Source organism: Palaemon carinicauda, chromosome 12 (genome assembly GCF_036898095.1).
Source record: "Palaemon carinicauda isolate YSFRI2023 chromosome 12, ASM3689809v2, whole genome shotgun sequence".
Classification (NCBI taxonomy): Eukaryota; Metazoa; Arthropoda; class Malacostraca; order Decapoda; family Palaemonidae; genus Palaemon; species Palaemon carinicauda.
Genome location: NC_090736.1, coordinates 155,008,661 through 155,021,001, shown reverse-complemented (window position 1 = coordinate 155,021,001; position 12,341 = coordinate 155,008,661). Strand labels below are relative to the sequence as shown.

The following is a 12,341-nucleotide window of genomic DNA, read 5'->3' as shown; positions in this document are numbered from 1 at the left end:
CGGTGTGAGGATCTACCGAGACCTTCGGAATACGTCTATTGCAAGACCTACAACGTCTATGGGAGGGGGCTTGCGAAATGTCAGACATTTTGTTTTCAAGAGAAGTCAAAGGGAGATCCAAAAAACAAGCAAAAATTCGTTAACCGTTAAACTGAATTAAATAAAAGCTATCTAGCTAATATCAGAAGGTTTCCAGTAATGCGACAGCCGTAAATCAAAGAGAATACATCACCAAATAAGCGAGAATAAACTCGAAGACCATGAGCGTATCCCAGAACGTCTAGCCGGAGGCACGACAGAGGAATAATTGAGGAGGTGTCAACAAGAAGTACTTGAGTACCTGGCCACAGGTGGCGCTGTTAGTACACCCCCTTCTAGTATTGTGATAGCTGGCGTATCCCTCCTTAGATTTCTGTCGGGCAACGGAGTTGACAGCTACATGATTATCGGGTAAGTTTAATATTGAAAAGTCTTCATAAAGAGACTGGACACGGTAAAAGTAATGCAAGGCGAATACAGGATTACCCCTTCACAAGGCTGTATAGGCGATGCTCTGCAGAGAACAGTTTAGTTTAAAAGTTACCGAAGCTTCTACAGCTCTAACTTCGTGAGTCTTTACTCTTTCAACATCTTATGATCTGTCACCCAACAGTGTGGAAAAATCTTTGTAACCAAAGTCTGTACGAGATGATAGAATGTTTAAGACATGGAGAGCGCAGGCTTCTTGACCGTGCACCCAAGAGTTATGAATAGACTCTTAACCTCTTTGTTCTTGTCCCAATAAAACTTCATCGTTCTAATCGGGCAAAAAATCTCTTCTCAGCCCATCCCAAACCAAATTCGAGAGAGTAGAGATCCCGAAAGATTTAGGCTATGGATGAGAAAGATGTTTGTTAATGACCAAGAATCCAGGTTGCAAGGTACCTATGGCTTAACCAACGTGAAGTCCGTGTTCTTGCTAAAAGAGTGAACTTCACTGACTCTCAACTATGGTAGACTTACTCAGAAAGTCTCCAAATTTAGGCCTTAAAAAGAAACCAAGGGTAAAGGGTCGGATCTGTCACTACCGCGAAACTCCTGAAACAAACCCTAAATTTCAGGCTGGCGCATCTTGCTGATGCCTCCAAGTCCTCTCAAATGATCTGAGAAGACCTATAAGGTCTCTATTTGATAGATCCAATCTTCTGTGTCTGAGGACAGATGCCCGCATACTCCTGTACTCTTTGATGGCCGAGGAGGAAAGAAAATGTGTTTTCTTCTAAGGTCTAAGAAAAAATATACAACTTGTGTTAGAGTTACCTAATGAAGAGCCGGCTCTAGCTCTACACCACTCCATAAAACACTCTAATTGGGTTGGAAAACCTTGAGGCAAATCTCCTTTGTACAAGCGAAAGCCTCAGCTGTCTCCTTCAAACAACCCTCTAGATCTTAGGGGTTTTCCAAAATACTGGAGGCAGCTAGGCCTAAAGCTTGAAGGTTTAACATAAAACGTTCGTGATCCTGACACGGGGAAAAGGACTAAAGACATGCTTCCAGCATGCACCCAGCATGGTCCCAGCATGAGTCCAGTATGGTTCCAGCATGCTGCCTACACCCAACATGTTGTGAGAGAGAAGAGGGATCTAGAACCGCCTCCCAAAACTTGTCCATATCGGTCGCAAGAAACCGATATTAAAGCTAGGCTTGTTGAAAAGAAGCATTAACAACGTGAACCTCATGCTGTGAGGTTAAGACCTGATCGTGTGTAATCAGAGAGTGTTCAACAAACTTAAAGCCAAAGCTTGACGAGGGAGCATTAGCTGCGAAGCCAGAGAGACGCGAAGGAGAGACAATAGTCTGTTTATACTGCTGTGAGAAAAAAGACTTGACTGTATGCGTCTAGCATGCGACCATAATGTCGCATGTGCTTGCATTGCCGTAAGGTGTCAGCGAGCCGTATGCGTTCACCTTGTCGTGTGGAAACGGAGCTGTGTGTGAGCCCCGCTTTCTGTAAATCTACAGCGTGCTGCGTGGAGGCGACAGCATCTCGACCGGTCATTGACGGAAAGATGTAGGATGCGTCTGCATGAGTGAGAGTCACGCGTCCTGCAGACCGCGAAAATGGGACAACTCGTTGAAAGGATCAACTTTGACTGTCAGCGTCCAACATACGACCAGACTGGCGTCTGCGTCTGTGACTGCGTAAGGGAGAGACCAGAACTTGCGTCTGTGTCTGCGTGACGTCTGCCATAAGAGAGAGACCAGACTTCTACAAGCACCCGCTCTAACGCTTCTCGCAACACGAGCATATCTCTGCGAGGAAGCGTTACTAAGCATAGGAGAACTATGCCTTCTGACACTGTTCGGAAAACCATATCTTTGATCTCTGGTAGTCCTTAGACTCTTTAGGAGAAAATTTTCTCCCCCCGTGAATCGTAATAGACCTCTTTTAGCTCAGACCAAATCTACACTCGCGGGTTAGCGAGTGCGCCAACCCAAGCATGGGCGAAGGCCGGGAGAGAACATCAACCGCAGTCCTGAGAGCGACCTGGGAGAGTCCCTATGACATTTCAAGCGCGCCTTGTGCGCGAATTGAACGTATCCAATGCTGTGAGATACCATCAATAGTAGTCGCTAGACCTCAGAAGAAAGTAACAGAGCTTTCCCCAAACTGGGGGAGGGAAAGAAGTGTGAACAGAAGCAGACTGAGCACCTTTTCCCCCGAAGAACTATGTGTCTTACACGATTCTGGTGCCGACATGTCGCCTTCTTCCAAAAAGAAAAAACTTCCGGCGAACGTTAAATACTGCAGGATAAGAAAACATACGACTCCTGAAAGGTCTAGGACAAATTGATTGGTGACTACCAAGTCTAGGCTTTGTGACCTTCGAAGAGGGCAAAGCCTTTCCTCCCTGAAAGTGAGTCAGAATCCAGAGGAAGAGCTAGGATTGTATGTGACTTGTCTGACTTCCGCTTCTATCGCGGAAGAAAAAACACACTCGATTGCTTCCTGTTTAAGCATCAAAACACGTTTGCTGCGAAGTAAAATTCTGTTCGCGTGCATACCTGACAAGTAACTTTCTAGTCTGGAAGACAGGGAAAACGTAGACAGTCATTCTCGTCAGGGAACTGCATTCTAATATGCAGAAAACAGTTACAAGATCCATGATACCATAGCGATGACGAACTGATCGCTTCAAGACATTCCAACTTCGTCATTCCAAAGTGGAGAAAGAACGTCTTGGACTGCATCAACAATATCGCTCGGCGGAACAGACGTTTAATGCACAAGGTCCGCGAAGAACCTCAGCCTACCGACCTTCCTTCTCCCAAGGGTTGGAACGTAAGGAAGAGATATAGGACTAGGGGCAAGGTGAACACGAACAAACACCTCCTCCAGAGCACTGCGCTATCTTTACGAGTCACTAACAAGAGCGGTTTAAAAGCATAATACCTTAAATCACAAAAGATCTGCCCGTGGTGGGAGATATACTTTTACGTTCTATTCTCATAAAAGGCCTTAATGCCCTTTCTGTTGTTGCAGCTGCAAGCGCTGTATCAATCTCTATAGTAAGGTTCGTTATTTTCCTGAGAATGATTTAATGTTAATTTATTTTACCATTAATTTACTAGGCCAATGTTCCCTAAAGGAGCCCTTTGGGTTAAAGCATCTTGCTTTCCCAACTAGGGTTGTAGCTGGCTTGTAATTATAATAAAATAAAGTAACTAGAGACACCATCAACTCAACTAGCGAAAACTCTGAAGTCGGAACGAGGAGCAGCAGGTAAAAAAAAAAAAATGAGGGAAACTCTTTAGAAAAATTCTCATGAGTTTCTGAAAGTTATTCCCTTCTTTTTACAATCTCTATCCTAGGAAGAGAAATGAATCGACTCCTTATGATTCTGAATTCAGACCTCAATACTTATTAGAGGTTTTAATTCTAGTTCTCACAACCAAGAGTTAGCCCCGCAGGCCTTGGTCCAAGAATATAAAACCTTTCTAGTTAAGATTTATTTCTTAATATAGCACCTGGAGCAACAATAACTTAACACTAGATGTTCATGGTCAGGTAGACATCAAAGTCTATTGTCACAGGTAGCGAAGCGTCCACACAGATGCTGAAGCGTCCATACAGACGCTGAAGTGTCCACACTGGCGCTGAAGTGTCCATACTGACACTGAAAGCGTCCACACTGACGTGGCGCTTCGCTCCATTCCGTCGACGTTCCGTTTCCGTTGCCGCACCGTTCCGATGACACTACGCCGGCTCTGCTGCCTGGCGAACGTCGGCGCGTCTGTATAGACTGATACTAGGTGCCATGAGCAGTAGGTTTGCGTTGAGCAGGTAATCGAAGTAAAGCATCCACTTTCCCCCACCATTGAACATTGCGGTGGTAGGCCGCCTGTGCGACAACAAGTCCTCACCGTTAAAGACACGACGCCTGTGCGACCGTGTCAAAGACCGAAATCGAGACATCCAACCGCACTGTTAACGGCAGGCTGAAAAGACTGCATAAACGAAGATAGATGCTGTTTCATGCCTAACTACAAAGATCAAGGATCAACCTTAGGCGAAACGTATTCAGCATTAACTGCATCGAACCATAGCGCTTGCCACTGTCGAGAGACGACACCCATCAGGTGGCGGTGGCGGCACTGCGTCTGCGCCGCAAGAAACGTAATACACGCAGAACGAATCTAATTTTGTTTTCAGCTTAGCGCCTTTGAAAACACTAATACTGTACCTCGCTTTATCTATAGCGAGGGTGAGCGTTCTGGTGATCGACAGAAAACGCTCGAGAGGACTTCAGTTCTGGTCTTTAAAGACTGTAACGCCTGGTTACCCTCTCGATTCCTTTCGCCATTCGACTTAACTTCTCCCCTGGGTCTGGGAGCTCGACAGAGGTCTAAGGCTAGGATAACGACAGGCCCGAATAGAAGCACTCTCCACTAAATAAAATTCACTGCATAATTTATCACTAAAAAATTTGCACTTTACTCTTTGGCACAAAGATAGTTTCATAATTACCTGAAAACCAAAGAATACACTCTCTCAAAGGAAACGAACTCCGTAGGGAGAGACTGATAATTCTGTCACTGGACCATTGTTTTGAATGGGAATACAAAAGTACCGAATCCCATATAAATGTAACAAAATATTAAATATCAAATATTAAATATTACCTTAGTAGGTATAACATTTATAAAATAAAATAAACCCTTAAATTAAGGAATTCCAATAAGAGATGAATCATCACTCATATTATTTGGAACATTTACACTTAATATAAAAACGATCTTAGTATTCCACTACGGAAACAACGATACTGTACATAGAATCGTGCACTACATCGATTCGTATAAACATTAAGTGAAATTTAACTTCCTTTAATTTCTGACTAAGGAAAAAAGCTGACAGGAACAATTAATTTCAAAATAAAAAGTTCCTTTTATATAGTACAACTAAAAAACTTGAGAATTAAGAAGAATGTACTGTTCATAAAAATCTCTACGAAATATCGTATATTGTAACAATACTGATAACTGCGTAACAACTGAACGCTAGTTAATCTTAGCAAACAGATTGAAGATTACCTCAAGAAAACTATTAAAAGGATAAAATTTTCTTAGATTAATAATCCTTTAATTAAATTTATAACAAGATTTCAAACGAAAGTATTCACTAATAATTCTTTGTAAAAGCAAGTCGGACTTATAGCCTACGACATAAGGCTGTGACGTCATCAATGGACGAGAAGTTAACCTTTCGTCCTATGCTTTCGTGAGGTTTAAAATAGGTCAATAAACCTTTTAATCTATAAATACGTGATCACATTTCAATAAAAGAAAAAAGGCGAAAGCCTAAACTCAAAAAACGTTAATACATCACCAAATAACGTCCAAACAGAGTAAAAAGCGAGAAAGAATTTCCAAAAGAGCCAACGGCTATGCTGGCAGGGAAAATCTGAATTGGTTGGGTATAGTTCTGCCTGTGGTACCGCGAGGGCGCTGGGGTACACCTGGCATATCTGCGCAAGAGATTTTGAATTTCCTGCCGAGAGCGTCCAGGGACTTTAGCCATTATATAACCAGCGGATAAGTTTTATATTTAAAAAATATATCTATTGTGGATTACAACTACAGAACAAATATTTCAAGCAGTAGCTATATACATCAAATGTCTTTTATTGATATGCATTCAATACCCAGATCAGAAAAAAAGTGAAACTTTATCTTAAACTACTGTGGTAACGCTTTCTCATCTTACTCTAATATTCATTTTGAGAAGAAATACATCACTGAATGTCCACCTAAACAACATAGTCATGTACCCCCAATTGATATAATTACGCTAATCTTAATCCTGTTGCTTTTGTTTGAAAAACTGTTTATATCTACTCATTAAATCCAACCAAATTAGTTAAAAGACAAAGAAACCTCCATTGATGGTATTCCTCCTAACACCAGTTATAGTAATACCATAGCAATTCTTTTACATAAATTTACATTTTTTTCCCGGATATACAAACTAGAATCTTTCCTGTTGGACTATTCTTAACACATAATGGAAAGCAGCCTTTGAATCTTGTGGATAAAGGGGGGTTTCTTTCAGGTTAGTGGGGGAGAACGAATATTGATCCGACTCCCCTGACAGAAACTTAACACTTTTACCCTTGGCATCAGGTACTAATAAGCGGTGGCATTATGATAATACACACAGGGTTTGTACATCTAGGAAATATTGAAATTCAATAGAAATTTTGATGCTTTAATGAGAACACAAACCATATTCTGTTTTACAAGACTCACTCCAATGGTAAGAGGATTGCCTAAGACTGAACTGGCATTGCTCTGTCTAGACATGTAATTTTCCCCGACTTGTACAAAAAGCAAGAGAGAGAGAGAGATTCCTGGAACCTCCTGTCATTGGAATACAGGCAGTGTTAGGGCCCTGAGCTAGAGAGAGTTTTGGTTGAAACCTCACTGTGGAAAAATTCAGAACCCCATGCTTTCCATGATGAAAGGGAAGCAGTAGGCAGCTATGTCATTCAAAAGCCATTAATATAAATAATGAAAATTATCTACCCCTATCTTATCTTTTGGCTATCATTATTATTATTATTACTTGCCAACCTACAACCCCATGCAGGAAAGCAAACTACTGCAGATAAAAGTGCCCCAAAACTACACACACACAGAGAGAGAGAGAGAGAGAGAGAGAGAGAGAGAGAGAGAGAGAGAGAGAGAGAGAGAGAGAGAGAGAGAGAGAGAGAGAGAGAGAGATACAGTATATATATCATGGTTGGAGAAAGAAGCCAAGCCGTTAATCTGCGGAGAGATATGAGACGTGTTAGAATCTGTGTAAAAACCTGTGTCCTCCTCTATCGGCCCTGATTACCAGTCAAAACATTAACGAGGCTGGTTAAAACCTATACGTTCCTCGTCTTATTTTAATTACAAGGGTAGTTCAAGCCAACATTGGTCCTTTGAATTTCTGTTACTGCTTCTAACAGCATTACTTGCACCAACAGTCCTGTATATTCATTAAGTTACGAGAGACTGCACTAACAAATGGGATTCTGGTACCTTGAGTGATTAATCTGGCCTATATTGTCATTACCTCAGCCGTTAAGTGATTCTATTTGGTTGAATTTGATTCAAAGTTGGGTTAAATTCTGATGTCAAGTACACTCACATTCTAAGGCCATGTCTGTACTATACAGTATCCCATTTTTGATAGACTAAGGCTCAAAGGAGCCTGATTACTGGGCAAAACATCCTCATTCCACATTACAAAAAAAATTTGCTATATTTTCCTAAGCAATAAAAATTATCACTAACCCTATTAACGATATTTTATTAACTTATAAGGGCCATTTTCTGATGTTTTAGAGAAACCTGCATCTTTGGGTTGACATTCAAACCTGGTATTTTTGTTATTTCTCTACCCTTAGCCCATTCAGATATTCCAAGTTGTTTAGCGAGTAAGAATACGACGCCCTATGTCAGTTGGGTTTACTACAGTATTAGGTCGAAGATTGCAGTATTGACATAATCAAACATATCTTCTTAAACAAACTATTTCGAACCCTGTACCTTAAGAGTCCAAGGCTAATAATAAATAACTTGGCTACCTGTTGTTTGATTTAACTAAAAAATTCAAATTCCGGTGGTTTCAGACATAAATTTCACTCCATACTACTAGACCTGGTTGCTATTTACAATCCCACTTTTTTAAGAGATACTACCCTAGACATTTTGTTTCATTTCTCATGTGCTGCTTAGTTGGGTAGGAATTCACTTTTGTAATCATGCCAGATATACAACCATATCTGTTTGGAGAAAATAAGAGGCGTTACTTCTGCTTTTGTGTTATGAGGGCTTTTGTTGTTAAGTGTCGAAAAGTATACATACTTTTCAAGTTATAAGGACAAGTGAAACACATGATTGTATGACTGAGAAGCCATATTTCAGAAGGGAAAGCAATATAGATACGACCTACCTGATGGAAAGTAAAAGACTCTACGTCATATTGCAGTCCGCAAGGGGGTAGCTATGGACAAGCATGGAACGTTAGGTTAGGTGGTAACTGTTTGTTTTTCTTGTGAAATATGGTTTAACAATATTAACATCTGGCCTTTCAAACAACTTTCAAACTAAAAAAAAAAAAAGATAGTGGTTTCAAGGACGATATATGTATGATAACGGCCATGCACCGTTACCCGTATTTTCAACCGTATAGCTAAGAATACAGCAGTCTAAGGAGGTTTGCAGGACAGCGGTCTAACCTCCCCCCCAATTCGGTAAGGTCATGGCTTTTAGGTTAGGTAGGAAAGCTTAAATCAGATACTTTTTAATTCACGTTTTCCTGTCCGCCGTTTAACAAAGGCTCGCAGGCGTCTCGGGGGTGTATGTATGATAGCGGCTGACTAAGAATACAGCAGCGTAAGGGGGCCGAAGGGGGGGGTTAGCCCCCGTTAGGTAAATAGGAAAGGACGCGGCTTGTAGGTTAGGTTAGGCAGGGAAAAGTAAATTTTAGGGTTTCATTGTATATTATTACATCTCAATGTATCCTAGTATTCCAACTACTTTTTCTTATAGGAAAAATTACGCTCCCTTCGAAAATAACACTCGTTCCCGTCGCAAATGAATAGTTACAGAAATATATATACATCTATATCCGTCGATAATGGGGGACCCCCAGTGGGAACTCGGGGTTTTGGGTGGGGAAAACATACTGGGGAACCGATATATAACCGTAATTCAGTCCTTTTCTTCTCTATACATTTCTTTCTGGTATTTATTATAACCGTAGAAAAAGGCAAATCAGTATACCTGGATATATTTGGGAGGAGCCGTTTCAAAGGTTATTTCTTGTAGTAATACAGTAACCAGTGCTGCCAACGCCTGATGTAGATTAAATGTTAGAATTCCATACCTGATGTAGATCAAATGTTAGCGTTTCATGCTAACATTAGCACCCATTTGTTCGTTCGCCCCACCTTCCGTCCTTCGCTTATATAACCCCCCTTCACAGGAGTTTCTCTCCATTATTACTCTTTTTATTACCGTATTATTTTCTCATTTTATATTCCCATTCAATATAATTTATCATACATTCCATTTTACCTTCCTATATTGGGTTTATTTGTTTTGTTATTTCCTTTCCCATTTGTACGTACGTTCGTTTCATCAGTTTCCGATCTGCGCATATATCCCCCCCCCCCTGCGCAGGAGTTTCCACTCCCCCTTTTACTCTTTTTATTAGTGTTATTTTCTCATTTTTTATTCCCATTCAATATTATTTATCATTCATTCCATTTTCCCTTCCTATATTGGTTGTTGAGTTATTTCTTTATCCCTTCCCGGTTTCACATAAATACTTACCCTGGACTAGTTTTTTTATCCAGTTAATTCTCGGTATGATCTCCTCATTTTATATTCCCATTCACTATTATTTACCGTTCATTCCATTTTATCTTCCTATATTGTTTGTATTTATTTTTGTTGGTTAGTTCCTTTTCTCTCCTCTGTGTCTTATAAAACTTTTCTTTCATCTAGTTTCCGTATTTAGTTCATTCATGTTTTCACTCTTTTGTTCGTTGTTTTTCCCTTAACCAATCATCACTCTAGGCCTATTCAGATATCTCCCTACCCCCCCTTCCTTTATCTCTGTATGCGCTGTTTTCCGACCCATTGTTCCCCTGCCTTTCCCGTTTTAACCTTTGACCTAGTTACTCGTCCTTCGTTACTAGTGCGTTTTTTTTCCCGTATTTTGAGATGGAACATATTATAGAAACTTGTACCGGTTGCAGCATTCCGTATCTAAAAGCAGTGGCTCAATTCCATGGTGATTTTGTTGATAATTCAGGTTATGTTGACCATTTTCTTAAATCTCACAATGTTATTCCTCAACGTTTAAACTGCCCCTAGTGTCGTGCGCTTTTGTCTCTTCCTTCCAAGTCCAGCAAGTTCCGACGTTTCCTTCATAAAAGTAAGTCATTCCTCAATAGTCATTATCCGTGTTTTGTGACCGGGGTACTTCTAGGCAAGGTTAGGTGGGTTTGTTAGGTTCTGTGGCCTTTCTGTACTTTTTATATATTTCGTACCAGTTATATGGAGAAATTATTGAATATATCTGAGGAGATATTTAGCAGTTCTAGCTCTAGTAATGCCATCGTGTCGTTGGTAGTTCTGTGTACCATTCGTCTCCGTTGGTAGTACTGTGTATCTAGGTAAGTCATTCCCCCATTCTTATTATATGTGTTTTGTGACCAGGGTACTTCTAGGCAAGGTTAGGTGGGTTTGTTAGGTTCTGTGGCCTTTTGGTACTCTTTATTTATTGTGTAATAGTTTTATGGTAGTATTATTTAGTTTTCGTATGGAAAAATTTATTTCTACCTCTAGTATAGACATCGTGCCGTTGGTAACACTGTGTACCATTCGTCACCGTTGGTAGTTCTGTCAACCATTGGTAACGTTGCTAATGTTATCGTCCCCGACATCTGTTGTTTATATATTTTAACTCAGTATATATGTCCAGTGTTAATATTTATATGGTTCATTTGTATTGTATTTCATTGTGTGATTTCGTACAGGAAATATATGATTTCCTATGGTAGATATCGTGATTTAACTGGTTTTCTCATTCATTTCATCCGTAATAACATCAACCAATTCGTCAACTTATAACTAACCGAATTGGTTGATCTGTTTGTTTGCGATTGAAATGGTCATCTAAATCGGATAAATCTCGTTATTTGCCATAGGAAATCATATATTTCTTGTGCGTAGTCACACGATGTAATAATATACAAAATTACCAATTTTAGTTTAGGTGGTGTCCATATTTTATGCTTGCTGGAGGAACAGGCCGCTGATATACAAAGGCTCCGCATCTTGTACAGATGCGTTCTGAACCCATAACCTTATTATCAATCTTGCCCACTTCATTCCCCAAAGTTTACCTGTAAAAATAAAATGTCCAAGAGCCCCTTAGGAGAGAAATTTCTGGTTGAATAACATCCAGCCAATTGATAAATGAAGAGCAAATGGGTCTGATCCTATCTTTCGATCTACTGACAACTTTACTTTAGTTTTAAACCTCAAAACACACTGAAATCTACTATCCTGCTTTTCCAAGTATGGTTATAGCTTGGATTTTAATAATAACAATACATAACCTCAAAACCACAACCGAAATAGAGATTTCCATCGACAATCTTACCCTGTATAGCTTCCTTTGACAATGCATTAACTGACGTTCTAATACCACGGCACTCGGCGATTCGTAAGAATTGCTTCTTGTATGTATGGCATAATGTATGTAGTGACATTATTACCCTAGTTTCAACTTCCTGGACTGATCAAAGAATAAACAAATAAGGGGTAACTCTACGAACAAGACAAATGTTGACCAAGTTCAGGGAACTGAGTGGGCTAACTGCGGGTTCCTCGTTGCTCTCTGAGATCAGGTCAGATTCAGGTCGAGGCTTCGCCTTTGCAACGGCGCCTCTGTGTCTTTTAGTTTTCTGCGTTCCTTATTTTCATCCACATTTGTTGTAGTAAACTTTTCTTATTTTCGATATTTTCTTCACATAAAAAAGGAATTTTACAACTGTTTGTGCACTATCTTCTTCGTATGGTTGTTGGAGGAACGAGTTCCTCGTTGCTCTCGCCACAACACGTGATTGTGGGCACACTACTAGAAGAAGTATAGTATTTGCATTTGTGTGACCTGTGCAAAGATGAAGATACTACTGAATTTTATTTATGCCCAAAATTAGGACAGTTAATGAAACTAGACGTAGTATAGGTACGTTGTAAAATCCTAGCAGAGATCTGGTTGCATTTATAAGTAC

At 40.2% G+C, this 12,341-nt stretch overlaps 1 protein-coding gene across 1 annotated transcript in view; it reads right to left on the bottom strand.

Moving 5' to 3' along the window:
* The window catches only part of mRpS35 (mitochondrial ribosomal protein S35), a 58,095-nt gene extending 46,056 nt beyond the window's left edge, over positions 1-12,039 (bottom strand). The window contains exon 1 of the mRNA XM_068384647.1: positions 11,708-12,039. Within this exon, the coding sequence (XP_068240748.1) occupies positions 11,708-11,816 (109 nt within the window). The 5' untranslated portion in view covers positions 11,817-12,039. The remainder of the gene's footprint in view (positions 1-11,707) is intronic.
* Between the last annotated feature and the right edge of the window lie 302 nt (positions 12,040-12,341).